Genomic DNA, 21,873 nt, shown 5'->3' on the forward strand with positions numbered 1-21,873 from the left:
AACTTAAAGCTATTAAATTGGTTTCAGATTAACAAACAGATATTATTTAAATCTGTAGACAAAAGGACAACAACTGAGGTAGGAAACAGCAGGTTTTTTAATGGAAGTTTTCTTCTCTTTCAATTAGATTAACATATTTTAAATTAACTGGGTAGCTTTAGGAAAAAAATTGTTGCAAATACAATTAGGCAATATAAATTAATTTTTACATTATCTTCTTATGTGTTTATAAGGTAATACATATTTGCATGTTAGTAATGCTTTCATTAGGATATACTGGTCCCCATGCTATAATCTCTGTTCTCCCTGTATAATATATACTATCTGATGTATAAATTTTCTGCTAAAACAGAATGAAATGAAGCATTAAGAAAATATTATCATGTAGCAAATACTGGGGCACAAACAATATGCTGCAGGTCCTTCAGGGGCCTATTTCCTTCTGCACAATGGACTGAAATCACTTGGCAAAATGTTCACAAACCAACTAACTACAGTGCAATTCAGATAGGAACCATGAATACAGGTTAGGGGATAAGAAAAGCTTTGTGGGAGTACTTAGCTTTTTTCAAGCTATCTATTAACTTCTACTGGCTACCAGAGCATTTTTAATGTTGAAGCAGGGGCATAGTAAGATACAGGGGTTAAAAACTGTTGTACAACAGATTCAGGTGTGAAACAAGGTGATATACTCCAATGGAGGTAATTAAACCTGGGAATGCTTTACCAAATGTAGGAATTGATTCATGGTTGCTTCAAGTTTTACAGCGAACTGTTTACCTCACATTTGAGACTTAGTTTTCTAATGAATTCTTTAGGCTGTGTAGGGAAAGGGAAGCGGGTTCGCTTTTTCTGATTCTTTTGCTCATGTCCTTCACTGGCCTGCATCAGTCTCAAAAGCGTTGTAAGACTACTGGGAATAGATGAAAACAGGACAGGAGAAAACAACCCCATGCAATGTTACAGGCCTGGGGAAGAGTGATTTGAAAGATGCCCAGCAGAAAAGGACCTGGAAGTGCTGGTAGACAGCCAGCTGAACATGAGCCAGCAGCATGCCCAGGCGGCCAAGAAGGCCAACGGCATCCTGGCTTGTATCAGGAGTAGTGTGACCAGCAGGAGCAGGGAGGTTATCGTGCCCCTGTACTCGGCACTGGTGAGGCCTCACCTTGAGTACTGTGTGCAGTTTTGGGCCCCTCAGTACAAGAAAGACATTGTGGTGCCGGCGCATGTCCAAAGAGCAACAAAGCTGGTGAAGCGTCTAGGGAACAAGTGATGAGGGAGCTGGTGTTGTTTAGTCTGGAGACAAGGAGGCTGAGGGGAGACATCATCGCTCTCTACAACTGAGGTTGTAGCAAGGTGGGTGTGCATTTCTTCTCCCATCTAACAAGTGAGAGGATGAGAGGAATAGCCTCTAGTTGTACCAGGGGTGGTTTAGATCAGATATTAGGAAAAATTTCTTCACCGAAAGGGTTGTCAAGCATTGGAACAGGCTGTCCAAGGAAGTTGTTGAGTCACTGTTGCTGGAGGTATTTAAATGATATGTAGACATGGCACTTAGGGACGTGGTTTAGTGGTGGACTTGGCAGTGTTAGGTTAATGACTGCACTGATGATCTTAAGGGTCTTCTCCACCCTAAATGATTCTATGATTTATATGGATGTAACCTGCTGACAGTCAGTTTAGACTTGGCTCCTGACCCTGCCTTGATGGCCTCCTGCCAGCAGGGAAGCTGAGCTCCTCAGCTCTGTACATAGCCACTACGACACTTCCCATGTGTATTGGGTTTACTTGCAGAGGTTTTAGCAGCAGGAAGCAGGGCTACAGGGATATCTTCTGTGAGAAGAAATCAGAAGCTGCCCCCTTGTTGGACAGAGCCAGTTCCAGCCAGATCCAAGATAGACCCGTTGCTGACTATCAGCAATGTTGCGCCCATCAGCAGCCTGACATGCCACCTCCTTGAGACTAATGGCTGGCCCATGTACTCTGTGTCATGAATACTGCAGTCTTGCCCTCCATGTTCCTGGGTCAGCAGGCGTGGCCAAGCCAGTATCCGAGGGTCACTGCAACTCCAGACACACCCCACAGCAGCCCAGAGGTACTACTCAAGGCCCAGTTCCTCTCAGCACACACACAGGTATTAGGGAAAAGAAAATTCACACCTATAGATTGTCTCCACTGCAAATCGAGAGTTTCCAAAACCAGAATTGTGACTAAGATTTCTAGCTAAATGCAGAACTTGCATCCTTTATACAGAACATACTTATGATGGTAAATACCAAGTCCTTGTCAAAAATTACAGATTACATCTTTTTCAGAGAAAGATTGATCCATAATCCATAATCTGTTAATTCAGACAAAAATTATTTTTTACCTAGTGCTGACTGGAAGTTCTAGTGCAGAGCATAATCAGTTCAAGTATACAGGTTTAGCACAGATAGTAAGAAAAAAAGTTTTAATAAGCAAGGCTACTGCCTCCTCATGTCTCTGTTTTATATATCAAAACTATTTTCACTTGCCAGCTACATCCAGGGAGGCACGAACTTTGGAAACTCCTGCCTCTGCCTGCTGCTGGGGAAAGTGCTCTGTGAGGCATTCCTGACAGACCATGCCTTTGGGTCAGAGTAAGCAGAGGCCCGTTAGTTGCAATGGGAAGAAAAGTTGTATGTGGTGTTGAGTGGCAGCAAGACTCTTCGCTCTGAGATGGTTATTCTTTCCCTTTTAGCAAAATTCAGTCTGATCTATATACTAAGCTGATTCAGCTCACAGTGTCAAAAAGGTAGCTGTTAGTGTAGTAAAGTGGATACAGGATAGCTTTGCATTCTGGTTATTACTCTTAAGGCTTAAACTAGTATGTTTGTAAGAGCTGTGGACACATTCTCTCAAGGAACTACAAGATTATCTTCCTTCCAGACTAGCACCTGCTCACATTGCTTAAATGCCATTAAAAAAAAATAAATAATCAGATGAGACAGACTTTACTGAAATCTTTTGACTTATCTTTTTACTGAAGATAAAAAGAATGTATGTAAATTCTCATCTGACTTTATACACAAAGCACTATGAACATTTTTCACGAGTCAGAATTAGTGGCATGCACTCACAGTGATTTCAAGCCTATGTAAGTTAAACCGGTATTAGAACGTCTGTCTTTAAAATTCTTTTCATACCTCAGAAAATCTAGAGAAAAACAGTACCCCAAGCCATTTATACTTTTGTTTCAATTTAATAATCTTTCCCCTTAGATCTGTGGGTGGTCATAACCGCATTGTCCAAGCAGCTTGTATATACACTTTCAATAAAAAATTTGTCAGTAGATCTGCGGAAACCAGTTACCAGTGATAACTTATAAAAGGGAATGCCCTTCTTCCTCCAGACGAACTTCCCGCTTCCCCCACTCCACCCCTATCAAATTCTTTGGTCCTGTGATGCATGTACATTCACAGACTTTACTGGAAAGTCCCCAGACTGCAGTGGTAATATAAGTTACCCCGCAGCATAAAAAACTCTTGAGGGGTGGCTTGAGAAACAGGTGCTGAACTTTTAAGTTTCAGGATGGATCCTTACACAACAGTCATATGAGAGTAGCATCTTTCTACACGAATATTCCTACTTATTCCAGGGAACTACTTGTGCAGTGAATAACAGTATGGGAATTTAGTGTGTAGAGATGTTTAATGCAGCAGTACAGACTTTCTCCCCAGGTCTATTACTAGCCATTTACTTTATTTCTTCCATAGCGAGTTAGAAGAAAACCATTGATTTAATGAGACTGATTTTATTAACTCTAACATAGCAGTTGACAAATGAATGAAGTGGAAATTGAATAAACACCTCTGTGCTGTGCCTTAGGTCCTACAATAGATTACAATTAGATTTAAATGTTAAGGGTAAAAAGCTCCTGGAAAAAAATCAAACATTATCCCAGCATTGTCTGCACATTACACAGCTAATCGATTTAGCTTGAAATGCAGCCAGAAGGCACCTAATTTAAAAGTTTAAGTAGGACTGGATTTAGGGGCACAAAATTAAGAGATTCCATTCATCTCTGGAGGAAACTGTAAAAACAAAGGAATTAAAATACTTTTTTTGTTGAATTCCTAGGAAAAAAGTTTTGGTTTTGTTTCCTAGCCATGATCATGTGAAATCCATGGAACTGGGGGTAAGTTTTATAAAAATTTACTAATGAAATAGCACTTCATTTCATGTATACCCCTACTTAAAACACAAAGTCAAATTTAAATACACATATTTCCTTGATATGTGGGTCACATTCCACTCCATGTGTTCCAAGGGATGCGTCAAACTGGTTTATTATGAAGCACTTACTGAAAAGCACTTCAGAACTAATGTTCCATAAGGGATAGGTATGTACAGCTTGTAAAAGGAGAAAACTACATATAGAAAATAACCAAGTGAACAGTTTTGGCATGTTTTTTTTTTTTAAAAAGTGCATCTATGCCCAAGTCTGATAGAAAAGAAACACACACCCCCCCCCCCACTGCCCCCCCATTCTGTTACTTGTAGCAAAACCTCTTATGCTTAAGAATCAGCATATTACATTCCATCTCTGTAAACATAAGCATTAAGATTTTGGTACTTTGGAGTTTTACAGAAACACTTGTTAAAAAGTGGATAGGACAAACTATCAGAAAAAGAAAGGGAAGTGACATAAAATTTTCCAAGGCTCTAAAGCAGAAATTTTTACCACAAGATGAATGCCACTAGGAATGTAATTAAGTATCCTAAGAGAAAGTTCTTAATTAGTCTTCTGAAATGCAAACTTAAAAAACCAGCTACACCTTACAGATAGGTGACATAAAGTAGCATAGATTGTGATATGTGTGCAAATACAAGCCAATTAATTACTTCTATGTCTTAATATGTTGCCTGTAGAGGACTCTTGAATCAAACAAAGCAATTGAATTGTTAGGCAAGTCAGATAGCTGTCTTTGATACTTACAGTCTTTAAATACCAGGGCAGCATCTCTATGAGGAAAAGCTCAGGCAATTACAAGACGCAAAGACTCCACGGTTCTGTCCATCTTGGGTCTGCTTTTCCAGAAAGCATCCACAAACTGTCCTCATCCCTAGGTTAGTTGAGTCCTGTACTGCATTTTGCAGTTCGTTGATGCGCTGGTTTCCTAGTCGGAGACTGCCTCTAACTCCAAGATCCTTCAGAGGCTCCACCTCCCTGGATTGCTTGTTTTTGCTGTACACTGAGCCCATTAGCTGTCAAGGCAGACAGACAGGCTCAATCCTATGGCTTCGCTCTGTTACACACGCCCACCTACAGGCTAGGGAGAGAAGGAGTTGTTTCATCAGGATATTGATAATGTGCTGCAGCAAAGATAGTTTTGCTTTCTGCCGAACGAACAGAGATTCCCTTGCTCCCCAAGATTCTCAAATTCTAGGGAGGAACTGAAAACATAAGGTAAAAAGATGTAAAGTTGTTCCAAACTCATTACCACAAAAGCACCATGTGGACTCTAGTTTAAACGGTGAACTACCTAAAAAGTATGCTTTTCTTTCTCTTTCAGTTACGTAACAGGAACACAACTTTTGATATTAAACGGCAAGTGGAAAATGAAAAAGAAAGCAAAATTAAACTTGTGATGTATTAGGTTAACCCAACTTGAATCTATTTACCTGGAATGTAGTTTCCAATTCCATGTACAGTAAGTGTATTAAGATGCCAGTGATTTAAACTATTTACATATAAGGGAACACGACCTGGGGGGTGCTCAGGGGTCTGAAGAGGCACTCTAATCAAAAGACAAAGATGTGCTGGCAAAAGCCTAAAGTAAAAATGCAAATATGCTGCTGTTATACAGCTGTAACTTTTCCCTCAGACAGGAGGGCTTTTTGTAGCAGCCATAAGCTACATCAACTACAGTTACTTTGCTGGTACAGAATACTTTTGTATCAGTTCTAGGAAAGTCTTCCTGACTTGGAGAAAATTCAAAAGTAAGGATGTGTTCTTTAGTTACTGTACAATATTTTTTCAGGTGTTCCCGAACAAAAATTAGGGTTTTAGGATTCAGCAGTGGAAAATTGCTACACAACCTTGTGCCTGTATCACTTAACACATACTGCTGCATTTATTGAGCGTGCGCAGTACAATGTTTGCCTACTCCTTATTAATTTTCAAATTTTGTTTGGTTACAAATTAATGAACTAATATTACTTTATGTGTGCTTACTAAAATAACACATTTTAAATCAATTTTGTTATAACCCACACATTCCTTCCTACTGAATATGTGAATTTAAGATAGTAACACTATTGTCTCAGCCTATGCATTTTTGTAAGCTCATTCTAAATACTTTGTTTTATATGTTGACATTCAAGTGGGACGAGTACTCTGAAGTTCATTTGATGCACAAACTTCCTTGTGACCTCTGATTACTTTAAATATTTCAGGAATTCTGCTGCTTTGGAAAAAATAGGCTTAATAAGGCTATATTAAGCTGTAACTTTGAGGATTAGCTCTTCCCTTGCCAGCTCCAGTCCCAGAGAGTCTTGTTTGGCAGGGTAGATGGTAACTTATGGCCATCCTTTAAGAATACCTTTAAAAGGGTTAATGTACGTTTTAAACAAACATTTTGAAAATAAACAGCAAAAATTTCCATGATCCTTTCTTTTCCCATGGTGTTGAATCCAACGGACAGCCTTTGTATATTTTTGGAACTAACTACCAAGACAGACTTAAGGTCACACACCAGAAAGAACTCACTCACTGTTGGAAGTCCTGAATTAGAAGCCAAAGAGTGCCTACATATCTTTAGCTGAAGAACAGTAACTCAAATCTTGTTAAGCTGCCACTTGAGCCAGTCTCTTAGCAGGTAAGAGCCTAGAAACATAAGAATTTTTTCTCCCTTAATGTTTAAAGTGGCAATGCAATTAAATTCACTTTGTTTGCTTTTCTACTCCTGTTGAAATCAGCCCTCACTGTATCAGAAAACAGGGAACATGTTGATTACAATCACTTATGTGTAAGATTTAATCAGACTTCCTTAATTCTATCAACAGACTTTCATGCAGCTGTGATGCTACAAGGAACACTTACCTACTGCACCTCTTCACTGACCTGCCATGGTTTTATTTAATACCATATACACCTGCTGGCTGAGACTAGCTTTTATGTTGTTCCAGGGGGAAGACAAAAATGTAAAGCTTTGAAAGCAAGAGTGTGCTGCAAGACAGGATAGAGGCTGCAATTCTTCAACAGGCTAAAACCTGAATAGGGTATCAGGCCTATCAGGTACACAGGGAAAAGAATGGATCATTGGACATGCGAGCAGAAAGTCAACACTCAAAGCCAAAGTTCGTAATTTTAATAAGGCAAGTAAACGATATAAGATTCTTCCAAACCACAGATTGATAATTTGAATTCTACCAAGCTGTCCTTCTCAACAAGGGCTCCACCTCACACCCCAAGCACAGATACAGCAGATAGAAGGTTTAAAAAAGAACAAAGAAAAGAGGTAAACTGGTCTCTCTTGCTTCAGTGTTCACAAACACTTCTCTCCTTATTGCACGTTTTTAAATATAACACCATCTAATTTTATTACAACATATCTTGCCTAAAATTTCAAAAAATTTTAAAAAATCAAGATACTTGTTTTTCATCTAGGTCTTCAGGCCCCAAGGATATAGCATAGTAAAAGCCATGGCGGTATTTCTGAAAAAAGAACAAAAGAGGTGCAAAAGAAATCTTAGAGTACTAACTGTTATCGGGTTCATATTTGTGATTTTTAATTAAACCAAACAAATATCTGTTTATAACAGGAAGGCAATGTTTTGAATTTAAATTTCACGTGATTGCAAAAATTTGCAAGGTACAATTGATTTGCAGTCAGAAACTGTTGGAAATTACTGTAGTTAAATGATCTTAGCTGGTACTACTGATTTAATTTAAATTACAGTCAATGGTTTTAAATGGAAACACAAAACAAAATCCCTCAGTCAAAACCACAGGAACCAGAATGAGTTTTATTAACTTCCAGAAAAATATTTGTTTGTAGAGATTGATCCATTATATAAACAGATTATTGGTTATTAGAATAATTCTTTCAAATGCATACATTATGAGTTCTCTCATGTTCTCTGGGAGCTCTAATTATCCCCAGAAACTAGCTGCATCCAAGCTTGACTTAATATTGTGCATATTTTCTCTACGTTGTTTGGTATAAATATTTGCCTCTCCTTTTTGCAGCCGTTGCCTCAGAGCAGACTTTTGGTGTTTGGTCAGTTGTCGTTTTATCTTCTGTTTCACCAGTTCCTACAAATAAACAAACAATCCAATATCAGACTTTTTGAAAAGCATTTAGTACTAAGACATGGCACAATGATAGTGTATTTTCAGTACCAGCTTGAACGTGCACGATCCTAAGCAGAAGACCTCTGTACGTTATGAAGTTAGTGATCTAAAGAACAGTTAACATGAGTAAGCCCAGGTCTGTGCTGTGTTGCACTAAGCTGCATGTACAGGGCTGTCTTCAGGCCTGTGTTGTGCTGCACAGATCTGTTGGCAGTAGTATGAACTAAGCCAGCTCTGGCTCAGCACTGACAATTAGGCCTCCTGTGCGGCCCTGCCCTTATCGAGAAGTGAAGCAAGAAGTTCTCAAGTGAACATCAGTTCATCTTGACTGTAGAAATAATGAACGTATTTGTTTCCTTGAAAGAAAATCATAAAATAGCTTGACTGACTGAAAAGAGAGATTCTCTGCTACCGACAAGGTCTGCATGGTGTGCTGCATGTGTGTTGGAGTCCTGTTCAATGCTATACCCTCAGGGCTCCCAGCATCTAAAGGGGTATGGGATTATCCATGTTATTCTATTCTGATAGTCTTAGTCCTAATAAATAGCACTTTAAATCATATTTTGTGGAGTTTAAGTGTCTTTCTTATGGGGATCATAAAGGACCAGCACCTCTCGGTGCAAAACATGTCCTCTGCAAAAATGTAAAAGCTGATAACATTCTATGCTTGAAGGTTTGACAAATGTCCTTTAAAAACTAACAAAAAAAAAAGCAAAAAAAAAGCCAATAGACATTTCATGTCCTGCAGTAATTATTTGGTTTGTCCCTATTTTTTTTTAGCAGCCTGTTTTTCCTAAAGTTTGGATTACAAAGATCTCAGTATGATTCTAATGGAAAACTGTAACTCTTTACCACAAGAATGGCCAAAAAGAGGTGCAGTCAGGACTGATTTACAATTCCTCCTTTGGTTTTCCCCTGTTGTAAGGCACTCTCCTATTTAGATTTGCGAGGTCAGGACTGTCTCTTGCTGTAGAGGCATAAGCACTGAAACAACACCAGCAACTGTTATTTCCATAAAACTGCAGTAGTTTTATGAAATTTCATCTGTTATTTACACCTATGTTTCCATTCTGAGTTCTGCTCTCCATTATGATGGCAATAGATATCCATAATAAAAATGAAGCCATGATTTAGTATATTGTGGCAGTGATTTTGTAATTTGGAAATGATCCCAGCTCAGTCTGCTGCACTGATATTGAGTGCATACGTGCATATAGTCTTGGAAGAAAAAGAGAAATCACATTATTTTCATCTTCCTAACTATTCAATCGTGACAGAATCATATCTTGTTGGAAATCCCAAAGGAGTGTCTTATTTTTATTCTAATTAATAAAGCATTAAAAAAAATCATATAAAAGAATAAATCTGCCCTCACTAAAAGATCTGCTTCTGTCCAAACAACTGGAAAAGGGAAAATATCCATCTAATTACATTTCCTTTAAATGTAGCCCAATTTTGGTTGCCTTGTTGTGCTTTGTTGATTGTTCTATCAACTCAATTTCACTGTAGCGTATGAATTAGTAAGTTGGTACGGAGTAAATCAGGAATCAGAAAGCATAATTTTGGCAAACTATACTCTTTAGGAATTGCTGCGACTAATACAACTGAAGTAGCAAAATACAAGGTTGTCAATGAATCCACTTACTCAATCCTGATTTCAGCAGGAATCCTGTAATAATTAGGGAACCACTTGAACAGCAATTTCCTAAGTTATGTCGCATGCAGGCTGACTGTCCAAATGTGGATAAAAAAAGCTGTTTTATGTGATACGTTCTTCTTTCCTTAGGTAGTACTCAGTATCTAACCATTTTATTTTTTTTAACCATTTTATTTGGAAATAAAAGTTGTAGGTTGTCTTTAAAAATATTGAAGAAAAAATGATCAGAACTAATTAAAAGTGTTGCACTGATGTTTTTCTTTTGCCTATAAAATACCCGTTGTTCTGTGTTTTCTATAGGCAGAACCCTGAAAGAAGGCTTCTCTACTTCTCCCACTCTGGTCCAGTAGAGATGACTTCCTTCACAGTTTAAACAAAACTTGCTAGAAGAAATTTTTTAAGATGGATACCAGAAGTCTTTGATATGTAATCAGGATGTAAACGCACCCCATTCTATTGCTGAACCTCAGCACATGGTGGAAAGACTCACTAGTCTTTCCATCATCATAACCTAAATGTAAGCAAATATTGAGAAATGCTTCACAGTAAACAGATTCACATTTTATTATTTAAATTTTTGATAATTCACATTGTTTCCTCTAATTAAATTACATCAGTGCATACAAAGATTTGTACAAGCACAGAAAGATACCTTGGCATTGTCTCCAAGTTATGACTGTACATGCTGCTATTACTGCCATTGTTTATATATGCCCATATGAATTCCTTGGTGTGATTAATTTAAAAATATGCTTATTTTTTAATATGTTTTCTCCACTGAACAGAAAGCAAGCTGCATAAGCGACAGATAAATGCTAGCAACAATAACAGGCATCAGCTCTAAGCAGCCCAGTGGATCTTACTGCAGTGTCATTATTTTGCATTTTTAGTTGTGTAATTATTTTCTTATGTTACAAATAGGTCATTATACATACTGCTTCTTTAGCTCTAACACTCAAAAGTTAAAATAAGATTCAGCAATGGGCAGAAATGTTCTTTTACTCACTACAAAAGCTTGCAAGTAAAAGCATTATGTAAGGTAAATTGGTGCAGGAAAAAGTTTTTTATGTGGCTGAATCTCTTGAAAGCTCTTCTGCAAAAGTGCTTTTCTCTTCCTTTTAGAACAGAAAATTAGGTATGTACAGGCCATTTACATACTTTTAACATGTTTTACATGTCCAGCTACAGAATAAACATACGTCCACTAAATATTCAAGAAGGTCTCTATAGCTCCATAATGACCACTGATACCACCAAGTGGTGTATGGGAGTGCAATCTCAAGTAATTTCCTTTATAGGACTTAATAGCAATAATTTTTTGTGTTTTTTAATTCTAATTTAAATTAGCCAACTCAAGCAAGAAGAACAAAAAGAAAGAAAAGATTGCATGGACCAGAAGCTAGTGAGTTCCTGGCAGGTCACCCTGGCTCTTGTCTACTTCATCCCCCAGTTTTAGCCTAATCTTTTGTCTCCTTAAGATACAATGCCATCCCCTAGAATAAGAACTGCGATGATGATCAAAGTTGTTTCTTCCTCCTCTCATGAAGTCCTGAATAAAATGTCTTAGACAAATGCAAACATTTATTTACACATGCACTTTACTGGTTATTGGTGTATTTTAAAATACTTATCTTAAAAATAAAAATCCAAACATGAAAGAGTAAAGCAGTCAACTATTCCATGAATATTATAGCCACCAACAGGCAACTTTTGTAAATCAAGGCCGATTCACAGAATAACACATCACTTAATAGGGCATTAGCAAAGCCTTTTTTTAGAAAAGTACTGAAGGAGTAAGTAGCAGACTGAAAAGACTGTAAATAAGGAAGATCAAGTCTAACTAACAACACCAACAAAAAAATCACTCTTGCAGCACTGGAGGTTTCAGATATAGTACTTCTAGGACTAATACTCTAATTAGGCAATAGAAATGCTTTGAAAAGACACAGATTACAAAAGTACATTTACATTTGGTAAACAGCTGAAACTACACTAACATGTTTCCCAAACTAGATTTTTCAGAGTTTCTGCTCCTAACTGCAAAAGAAAATAAGACGGAACATAGGTACCCATATTTACAATGGCAAGTATGTAGTCTATCCTAAGTGAAAAATTACCTCATGGATCAGCTGTCAGCTGAAAAGTTTCTTCCTGTTTTGTACAAGAATACTTCATAACTAATAAAGAACATTGGACTTTCTTCCCTTTAAAATTCTGTTTCAGAAAAGAGTGTGAAGAAATCTCTAAGACAGGTGAAAAAGGTGAAATTAAATATTAACTCAAGCACCCACTTTTAAAATAAATATTAATTGTGGCTAGTAACAGAAATGCATGTACTGATTATATGTTAGTGCATTAACATACATTAGCATACACTAGCCTGTTACTGGAAAAATGAGAGCTATTAATGCTGGCATAGAGCTTTCATGAAAGAGCAAAGAACAATACACGAAGGGAAGTGCTGGAAATCACTCCCTATAAACAACTGCAGAAGGATCAGTCCTATTTTAATGTGGCATGGAAATGCAAACCAGAGCGGTCCATGGCAACAGTCATCTTAAAGATAATTAACGCTAGGTAACATCTTTAGAAATACGTACCAACAGCTATGTGCAATTTAACACGATCTGAAATTAAAGTAGTTAATAATTTAATAACAATAATATTTACCTGTGGAATGGTTGAACAGCTCCCAACACTTCTCTCTGATGTAGTACTTTTAGTCCTTGTTCTGTGCTCAGCAATATGAACGATATTCTCGTTTCTAAAATACACAAATCAATGTTTTATTCCGCTAGCAAGATGAACATCCTTTGCCTTTATGTGCACCACGCTTTAAGTTTATATCTCAAAAAGACAAACTCCCATGAGAGTATGCAAGTACTACAGAACACTTAGATTTTAAATATTAACACTAGTTGTTCAAAACAGGCATTTTATGAAAGGAAGAATTCTTTGCACAATAGCCACATATATACCAAGCACATGAAAAGAGCTTTCAGAATGCTTAGAAAAAATATTTCAGATTCTGCACAATGTGTTGACAAGTCATTTCACTAAAAAGTAAAAGTGGATGAGGGAAAGTATGAGCTTGGTATATGCATCCCAGTACATGGTTGGCTGGCAAACTCAGAGTTTCACATACAAGGGGCTAGCCTGAAGGTAAGCAGGAATTTCTAAATACCTCAGGAAAGGAATTAAAAGCTAGAACACCACATACTACAATATATTTGAATAATACATTCCAAGGAGCTTGTTACTGCTAACTTCACCTGAGTGAGCGGCAGAATAATTTGGCTTTGAGACAGAGCATTCAGATTATAAACCTATTCATAAAAGTTATTTAGAAGCAGTATTTTAATGTCAAGAACTCTTTCACTACCAATATTAACTGAAATAAAGAAAAAGGGGAAAAAATGGCACCACGGAAAACAGGTTGGTCTATGAATTACACCCAAGACCTGTTCTCTCTATATTATTAAACAGCTGGGTAACTGGTCTGTTATTACATTACATACACATGAAGCATTACATATGTAGTAACAATCAACAGGTTACCTATCATGAGACCAAACAGGAAAGATATTCACTGCAATGGTTTAAAAATAAATTACATTTTTAGTCTCCAATTTAAACAAGGGTAGCTGAACATTAGTCCTTTTTCAGCTACTTGAAAGATTTATATTTATTTGGGGGAAGGGAGGAACCACAGTCCTAGATAATAAATATGAATCTTTACCTGTAAGCCCTGAATTTCTCATTTAAAGTTGATAAGTCCACCAGGTCAGGGCATTTGTCTCCATCCTCCATATCATTACGGCACCCTTCTTGACCTGTCTGATTTTCGACTTCAGCAGCATTTTCAGTTATGCTTTTGCCCTCAAAAAAAGCAACCGGACAACTCTCTGCATCTTCACCAGACTTCCAAAGCGTAGCTTCACCTTCAACTTTTTCTAAGGCTGAACTCAACTTTGACATGTTCAGCCTTTGTGTATTTTCATGACTTTCAGTTGAACCAGTCTCCTCAATGCTATCCATAAAGTCGTTAGAGATTCTGCTTTCAGAGAAATCACCCACTTTATACATGAAGTCTGCATTGTTTTCTTTATCTTTGCTGAAGAAGTTGATCTTATCATCAGCATCTTCTACAAATTCTGATACATCTGTTGTATTATCATCCTCATCAGAACTTGGTGGGTAAAGCAGTTCACCATCTTCCTGCATTTCTTTTGTATAGCCACTGGCAGCAATTTCTCTATCAAGAGAACACTCTCTCCTGTGAAAGCAGTGAAGTATGTTTTGTTTTAATATGCTAGATCATCAAGCTACCAATATGCTACATTTTGGATTAAATATATGAGTTAAGCCAGACTATAATTACCCATACTACTATCAAAGTGGATATACTCTGTTGAAACATACAGACCACCACATGACAGTGCTGAGCTTTAGGTAAAGTATTAACAGAATGTGACCCGAGAGAAGCAAACTTCTACATAAGATGATTCCATCTCCATAACCAGCATTTATTTGTTTATTTACAGGAAATTATTTTACTTTAGCAGGAATACAATTTGGCTTTAAGTTCAAACTATGTTTAAGCAAACAGAAGGATAAAGGGTACGCTGATGCATAGAGACTGATTCAAGCGCGGCACCCCTTTGGTAAAGCACTCAGAATGAAATAAAGCCTTTTTCAATCTGACACCTTCAGTCTTAAAGTAAGTGAAAAATTACTTTTCAGAAGGGGCCAAAGACATTAGGAAGAAAATTTGAACAGAGTAATGTTTGAAGAGGCATTCACCATATCTACTAGCATTTAAAAAATACATTTAAAATTGAAATCCAAATTAATCCTCAATATACTAAACCTGTCAAATAGACTTTGAGAAGTGGGAGAAACTGATTCTGCATCACTGTTAACATCTAGATATTTACCATTTGGTTCAAGCTTTCGGATTGATCTTTCTTACGTAGCTGCAAGAGGAAAGACAAAGGAGGCAGCAGCTGATTTTAAAGCACACTTTAGGTTTTGGAAACCACTTACTTTGGTTGTAACTTTGGTTGATGAAAACACAATGGGAATGACAAAACTAAAATTTAAAATTGCATAGTTGGGCCTAGTTTTTTTTATTTCTCCTACAAGATTCTCTCAGACATTCTCATTTTTCTCACAAAACTGACACAAATACCATACATAGGAGAACTCTAATTTATCTGGAAGTTTGTACCTGATATCTTTGAAAGCTGGGAAGAGCTCACTCTCATAGTTGAAGCGTTTCTTAAAGAACTCCTTAATACAGTTAACGTCTCTGTCAAAATACCTGTAAAAAAGATACAGAATTGTACAAACACAAAATCAAGCTAATGACATCTACTGCAATGACAAACCTTTATCCTATATGTCTTGTCTTTTACTGATTTTATTTGAAAACTATTTCTCTTATTGATCCCAATAAAAATATTAAGGAGACAAACTGCATGCAGTTTACTTCTAAGCATTTCTTAACCTAAGAACACAATTGTCTCTGAGAAGCGATTAATTACATATTTATCCTAGAAACATTCTACTCATTCATAAACCAAACTATGTTTGGAACGTTATTTGTGCTGCGTAACAAGAATGGCAGAAAAAGAATCAGGAACAGGCTTATGGAAACACATCGTAGTTGACTATTTGCTGTCATCAACACTTGCCAGATTTACTTTGAAAACATCTTTAAATTTGAACCTACCATTCAGCATTTGCATGTGAAGTTGATATCATCTGAGGAAAATCAATCATAGTGACACGATCATCATTATCCAATATAAGATTAAATTCATTGAAATCACCATGAATCAAACCATGACTGGCAAGTTTTACAATTAGATCCATTAATTCACTGTAGACAGAGGCAGGATCTTCCATTTGGTGCACCTGGCATCTGAAAAGTTAAATAAAATAAAATATTTGAACATTTAAAGACTTTATTTAGAAACAGACAAAGTACATAAAAAACATATGACAGAACGACAGGGTGATTAAAGTTAAAAGGGCCCTCAGGTCTCTAGTCCAATACCCTCCTCTAAGCTGAGTCAATTCTGAGATCAGACCAGATTGCTCCCAACTTTGTGGAGTTGGGGCTTGAAAAATTCCAGGAATGGAGGGAGACTGTGCAACTTGCCCAAGCACCCCATGCCACCGCCTCACTGTCCTCAATGGGAGAAAATTTCTCCTTACATCCAGGCCTTGCTGCATGGGAGGACAGCAGTGGGTATTACCTCCCAAGACTTCAGTTAAGACTTTGACACTGTCTCCTGTAAGACTCTCATAGAAAAGCTGCTAATGTACAGTTTGGATATGAAGAGAGTGAGGTGGATTGACAAATGACTGAATGTCTGGGCGCAAACTCTAGTTGGAGGTCAGTGACTAGCAGTGTACCCCAGCAGCCAAAAGTGGTTCCAGTTCCATTAAACATCTTCACTAATGAGCTGGATGGTGCAGAGTTTGCAGATGACACCAAACTGGGAGCGGCTGATATGCCAGAGGGTCATGCTGCCATTTGGGGGACCTAAAAGGCTGGAGAAATGGGTCAACATGAACCTCATGAGGTCCAATGAGCCATGCAAAGTCCTGCACCTGGGGAGGAACAACCTCATGTACCAGCACACAATGGGCATTGCCCAGCTGGAAAGCAGCTTGGCAGAAAAGGACCTGGGGGGTCCTTGTAGGCACCAAGTTGTATATAAGCCAGCAATGTGCTGCAAAGACATCTAATGGTAACCTGGGCTGCATCACACAAAGTATTGCCAGTTGTCGAGGGAGGTGACTGGAGGACAGGCAAGTCTCCAGTCATCTGGGACCTCCCCTGTTAACCAGGACTGCTGATAAACTACCTCAATTACCAGAGCAAGGATCATGAACTGGACCTCAGAACACAAAGGATATAATATTCAGTATTGTGTGTATCCAATAACATACAGAATATGCAATTTCTGTGTAGAAAACAGTTACAGTACTAAACCTGTGTCACACTGCTCTTTTGATGTATTCCTTAATTAAAAGTATTCTATTTCACCTGTTTCTTTGGACTAAGAAAAAAACAATTTATCTGAATAAAGAGATAGGGGAACCAAGCGTATAACTAAGTAGAATGCTAGTGAGTGTGGGTTAGAGAACATTATTTAGTATGGTGAATTCAGAATTCACACACATGACAAGGAAAAACCCTAACCCTGTTACCTTAGTGAACATTGTTAGGGTTTCTCTAACATAGAGCATTTAAGCTTCAGTACTTACAAAGGATAGCCATCAATAAGTTCCATAACAACTGCATGCCTGTTGTAGTCTACAGGTTTTGGAACAGGAAATTTTCTGTCATGCAAAGCCTGGAAAGACAACACATTGAAAACTAAAATTAAATAGTTAAGAAAAGATTACATATATTGACAAACTCCAATCTAAGATAAACAGTTACTATTACTGTGGAAGCAGCATACATTACTCAAATGCTCATGGGTAACATCAAATCACATGCTTAAGAAGGAAGACAGCATAACAACTATTTGACCATTTGTTACAAAGACAAATAAAATTCATACGTATAGACACTAAGCACACTGCTATGCTGCCTACAATTTATTTATCATGAGCTGGAAGAAAAACAAAACAGAACAGAAAAACAACAGAATATCTGATCTGTTAGCCCAAGTAATCAACAGCAGATAACTTGGAACAGTGTGTCAGGCATCAGAAAAGAATTCCATACTAAGTCACTGCCAATACAGTTCTGCCTGACTGGTTAATCCACACTCAGTTGCTGTAAGACAAAAGTTCATTCTTAAATATCAATAACCAGCATAACATCACACCAAAGATTAAACAAAGGTAGGTCATAATATTTTGAAGCTTTCCTGTTTGCCTTTTCTAACACAACTTCAGTTATTCACTTGACCCAATCAACTTTTTTATGGGTTCATTCTCTTTTTACTCAGAAATAAATTAATTTTAAGAAATTACAGCTGAACAAAAAAAAAGAATACTTCTGACAAGTAACTGTAAATTTCCTTACTTTTTAAGGGGTTTTTGCAAGCTTATGCAACAAGTTTTAAAGGAAAAACAGCAGAACTGGTCATATATAAATTATCTATCCATAAATAACAATGTTCATCTGAAATTCTCTCTGACACCTGCTTCTGTTCCACATGACTTCGATGGCAAAGCTTCATTTTTATACAAAATATATAGCATTGAAATTATCTGAAACATAAAGTCCATTAGTTAAAAAAAAAAAAGGCATAAATCCTACCATTACTGCAAATAAGAACTGATCAAAAGACAGTCTGGAAAGCATCCTCCAGTCTATTACACCTCGGCTCTGATATTGTGTGGATGGCTACCTACCTTCATATAGGCAAACTCCTTCATTGCGGCTAGCCGGGATAAATACAGCCATGACATTTTATGTCTGTGCTTGTGGTAGTCGCGTTTATTTTTCAGACTGCGAAAGGAAGTTCTTCCAAGCCTATGTAATTTCAATGCAAACTGCTGCTCCTCTTCATTTGCAACAATGTAAATATCTAGAAGACATATAATGGCATAGATCTGAGAAATAAATGGTATCTAACAAGCTAGTATCTGATGAAGAAGTGCAGCGATAAGTTTGTTTACTTCACTTCTCATAATTACTATTTCTGGCACGGCAAGTTCTACTACAGTTAGTAAAGACAGCTAAATTTACATACTGTACATTAGAGATCTGAACAAGAAGAAATTATTGTTAAAGAAATCATGATACTCATTAGAAGAAATATTGATGAGATCTGAAACATCTTTAGAGTAGGAGATCTTAAGGTTCCTCTCCTAAGGTTAACATACCCAGGCTATCTGCACAGCACAGAATAAATATAAGCTATTCTTGAAGGAAATCTAGGGCAAATGCTGGTGTTCTTAACTGCCCTCTGAAAGAGCCACCTTCTTTCTATGCAGTGGACAGACAAGCTGGACCCAGGGGACCAGCCTCTCAATTTAAACAGCGTTAACAAATAGGCTACGTTTCATTGCTACCATCTGTCCCCAATAATCCCCTTCTCATTCTTCACGTTATATGCTGTGACAAATTACTATCTACATGAATGTAAGAGAAACCAAGATAACATTTCAATAGTTTTGAGCTTGTCTTCCTTTACTATCTGAAGTGGGATGAAAAAGCTGAAATTATCTTTTTGCTAAAATGGTTGAAAGCTCTTCGCAAAGCATGACACACAAAAAGGTACTTTGCAGGCAGATGCTAAGTGATGAGTCAATAATCAGACTAAACTGTCAAAATAGAACGCTCTTGTGAACTAATATACAAATGCAGCCAGAAGCCTCACATAGCATTTCAACAAGCGACCCATAAATCTTGGTGGTATTTCAGTTTAACTGATGTGACTATCCAGAGGAAAACTCATCTGTAACGTTACAGCCGTGTTTGCTTAAAGAAATTATTTAAAATGTTTTGGTTTTTTTTTTTAATTACCTGATTCTTTGCCAACACCCATCTGGTTTCCAACAGAATTTATGACTTGTCGGGAAGACAGAGTTTTCAGAGCAAGGTAATCATATCCTGCATTAGTTAACCGATAACCCTGGAAAGCTAGGCGAGAATAAAACACAGAACATATAATTCCTCATTATGCATACATTACATTTGAAATAAGTCTCAATTTAGTGGGTTTTCTTTCAGCTTATAGTATACCACAACCAAGTACCACTTCACCCATTGGCTAATATCAGCCCAATTTGACAGAATGGTAAAGATGTTTAAATTCCTGCAAGTTTTATGAAAATTGACAACTGGGCAAAAGACTGACAGCCTGTTAGCCCCCCTCTAATCAAAGCAACTGACAGCACTTTAAATAGCCTGGGAAAACTCAAAGAGCATTTTGGAAGTCACACATACAGGAGACTCCGCAGGGATCTGGGATTGTTGCGATGACCTAGAGTGACCCTTAATGTTCTGAAAACTGGGACAAAAAGGATAGGAATTTCCTGTAGACTCCTGCAGTATGTTTGCAGAACCAGATGCAACAAAAAGGCTGAAAATGGGAAATGGAGAAAGTCTTGCACAAGTACTGCTTGTCACATGACAGGGAATAAAAACTGCTTTGTAGTTGTCTCTGAAGGGCTGAAATGTACAAAGCTTTTGCAGTCTGCTTCAGTTTATGTACTGTAAGACTGTTACTTGTTTGGGTTGATTCATGTATGCATCTGTGTATTGCCTGAACTGATTTTTCCTGACTTTGGTGACTGGGCAAAAAAAAAATGTAACTGTTTGTCTCTTTTCTGCCTGCCATCTTTATAATTTCTTCATCACCAGCACCTCAGAAGATAGCTACATTTGGTGCTGCACAAATCCATATTCCCAGGGTAGGTCCAAGAGAAGGTAAGGCTAGCAAGTGCTCTGGATACTCATATGTGCCAAGCTGTGGTACTTCTGCAAGTACCACTGTGAGGCACTGGGGACAGAATGCAAGAGGGAGCCCAACACAAAATTCAAACTCACTTTTAGTTCGTTCATAAGCCAGAAGTTTGTGCTTCACCAACTCTCTCAAAATTTTATTACAGCCACCATGTTTAAGGCTGGCAATGGAAGCAATTAAGCTAGCAGGTACTATTTCATGGTTCTTCATGCCCATTTCCACCTAAAAGAGTAAATAAAAATAGATTTGTTAGTCCCTGTGTTCAACAATGAAATAACATGAGATACCGCTTGAGACTAAAATCCGTTCTCAGGGATGCATTTTTTTTTTTTTTTTAATTACAACCAAACATTTAATATGCATCATGGCCCCTTGATATCCTTTGTATAATTCAGCCTTGAAACTTCTACAGTACTGGCCAGAAGATGAATGGCTGATTAGATTTCAGCCTCAGGAATGGACGAAGGAGTTGTTCTACATTGCGGAAACAAGACTCTTTCCTCATACTTACACAGCCACGGCTCAGCTTGCCTTTCCACTAGTACCGCTGCTGTCAGCACAGTCAGACAGGCCAGCTGGTGCAGCCTGTGCTTACCACGCAACCAGCCAAGGCAGCGCGCCGCGCCCTGGCGAGCCTTTGCTCACTCCTCCTAGACAGGTGCCAAAACCAATCAGCACCTGTGGAGAAACTGGTGGCGGTACCTCACCGGGCAGCCACCACCTGGGCAGCCCCAGCGGCCACCCTGCCACTAACGGTCCCCCCGAGGCGACGGGCTGCGGGAGAGAACGGCACGACCTGGCCACCCCCCCCCCCCCCGACCGGGAAGCAAGCACCAACACGGGACCCTAGGCGGGGCAGCAAGGCAGGTTCCACCCCCCGCAGCTGCCGCCTTCCTTCCGCTGCCGTCTGCGACACAACCAGCCCTGTCTCCCACCCGCGCACGGACCCCGCCCGACCCCGCCCGGCTAACCGGCCGTGCGGAAGTCCTCGCGCCGGCCTGCGCCAGGCCGGCCTCCGCTGCTCCCCCAGCCAGGCCCCCCCGCCAGCTCACCGCGGTCAGGACCCTGAAGTGCTCCCTGGAGAGGTACCGGAGCATCACCACGTTCAGCTTCCCCATGACCGCTGCGGCCGGTACGCGCCAGCGGCGCCACGAGCCCGCTCGGCCCGGAGAGAAGAGGCCGGACCGCGCGGACACACGCCGGCGCCACGACAGGGCTCCCGCGCCTGCGCAGGGCTCTGGACACTGCCGCGGCACCCGCCTCCCGCGCCGGGCTTGCGGCGCGTCTGGGTCCTGGCAGCTGCGTACGCACTCATGTCCTCGGCCGGATCTTTGTGCGCTTCACTCGCCACCGAGTCATCACCGACCGAAATTTGAAACAGAACAAGGCGGCGTTCCCAGGTTGGCTCGACCTCCCTCCGTCCCTACTGCGAGTGGGTTAGCTGGGCGGCG

At 38.9% G+C, this 21,873-nt stretch overlaps 1 protein-coding gene across 1 annotated transcript; it reads right to left on the reverse strand.

The window, feature by feature from the left end:
* Window positions 1-7,977: 7,977 nt before the first annotated feature.
* Window positions 7,978-21,670, reverse strand: RIOK2 (RIO kinase 2). Its single transcript, XM_064438013.1, has 10 exons — window positions 21,475-21,670; window positions 20,506-20,644; window positions 19,480-19,596; window positions 18,363-18,538; window positions 17,259-17,347; window positions 15,712-15,903; window positions 15,208-15,300; window positions 13,717-14,253; window positions 12,648-12,741; window positions 7,978-8,281 (listed from the first exon to the last, which is right to left on the reverse strand). The coding sequence occupies exons 1-10, from the start codon at window positions 21,538-21,540 to the stop codon at window positions 8,120-8,122; spliced, it is 1,665 nt and encodes a 554-aa protein (XP_064294083.1). The 5' UTR covers window positions 21,541-21,670; the 3' UTR covers window positions 7,978-8,119.
* Window positions 21,671-21,873: the final 203 nt, after the last annotated feature.

This window comes from Phalacrocorax carbo, chromosome Z (assembly GCF_963921805.1).
Source record: "Phalacrocorax carbo chromosome Z, bPhaCar2.1, whole genome shotgun sequence".
In the NCBI taxonomy this organism is placed as follows: Eukaryota; Metazoa; Chordata; class Aves; order Suliformes; family Phalacrocoracidae; genus Phalacrocorax; species Phalacrocorax carbo.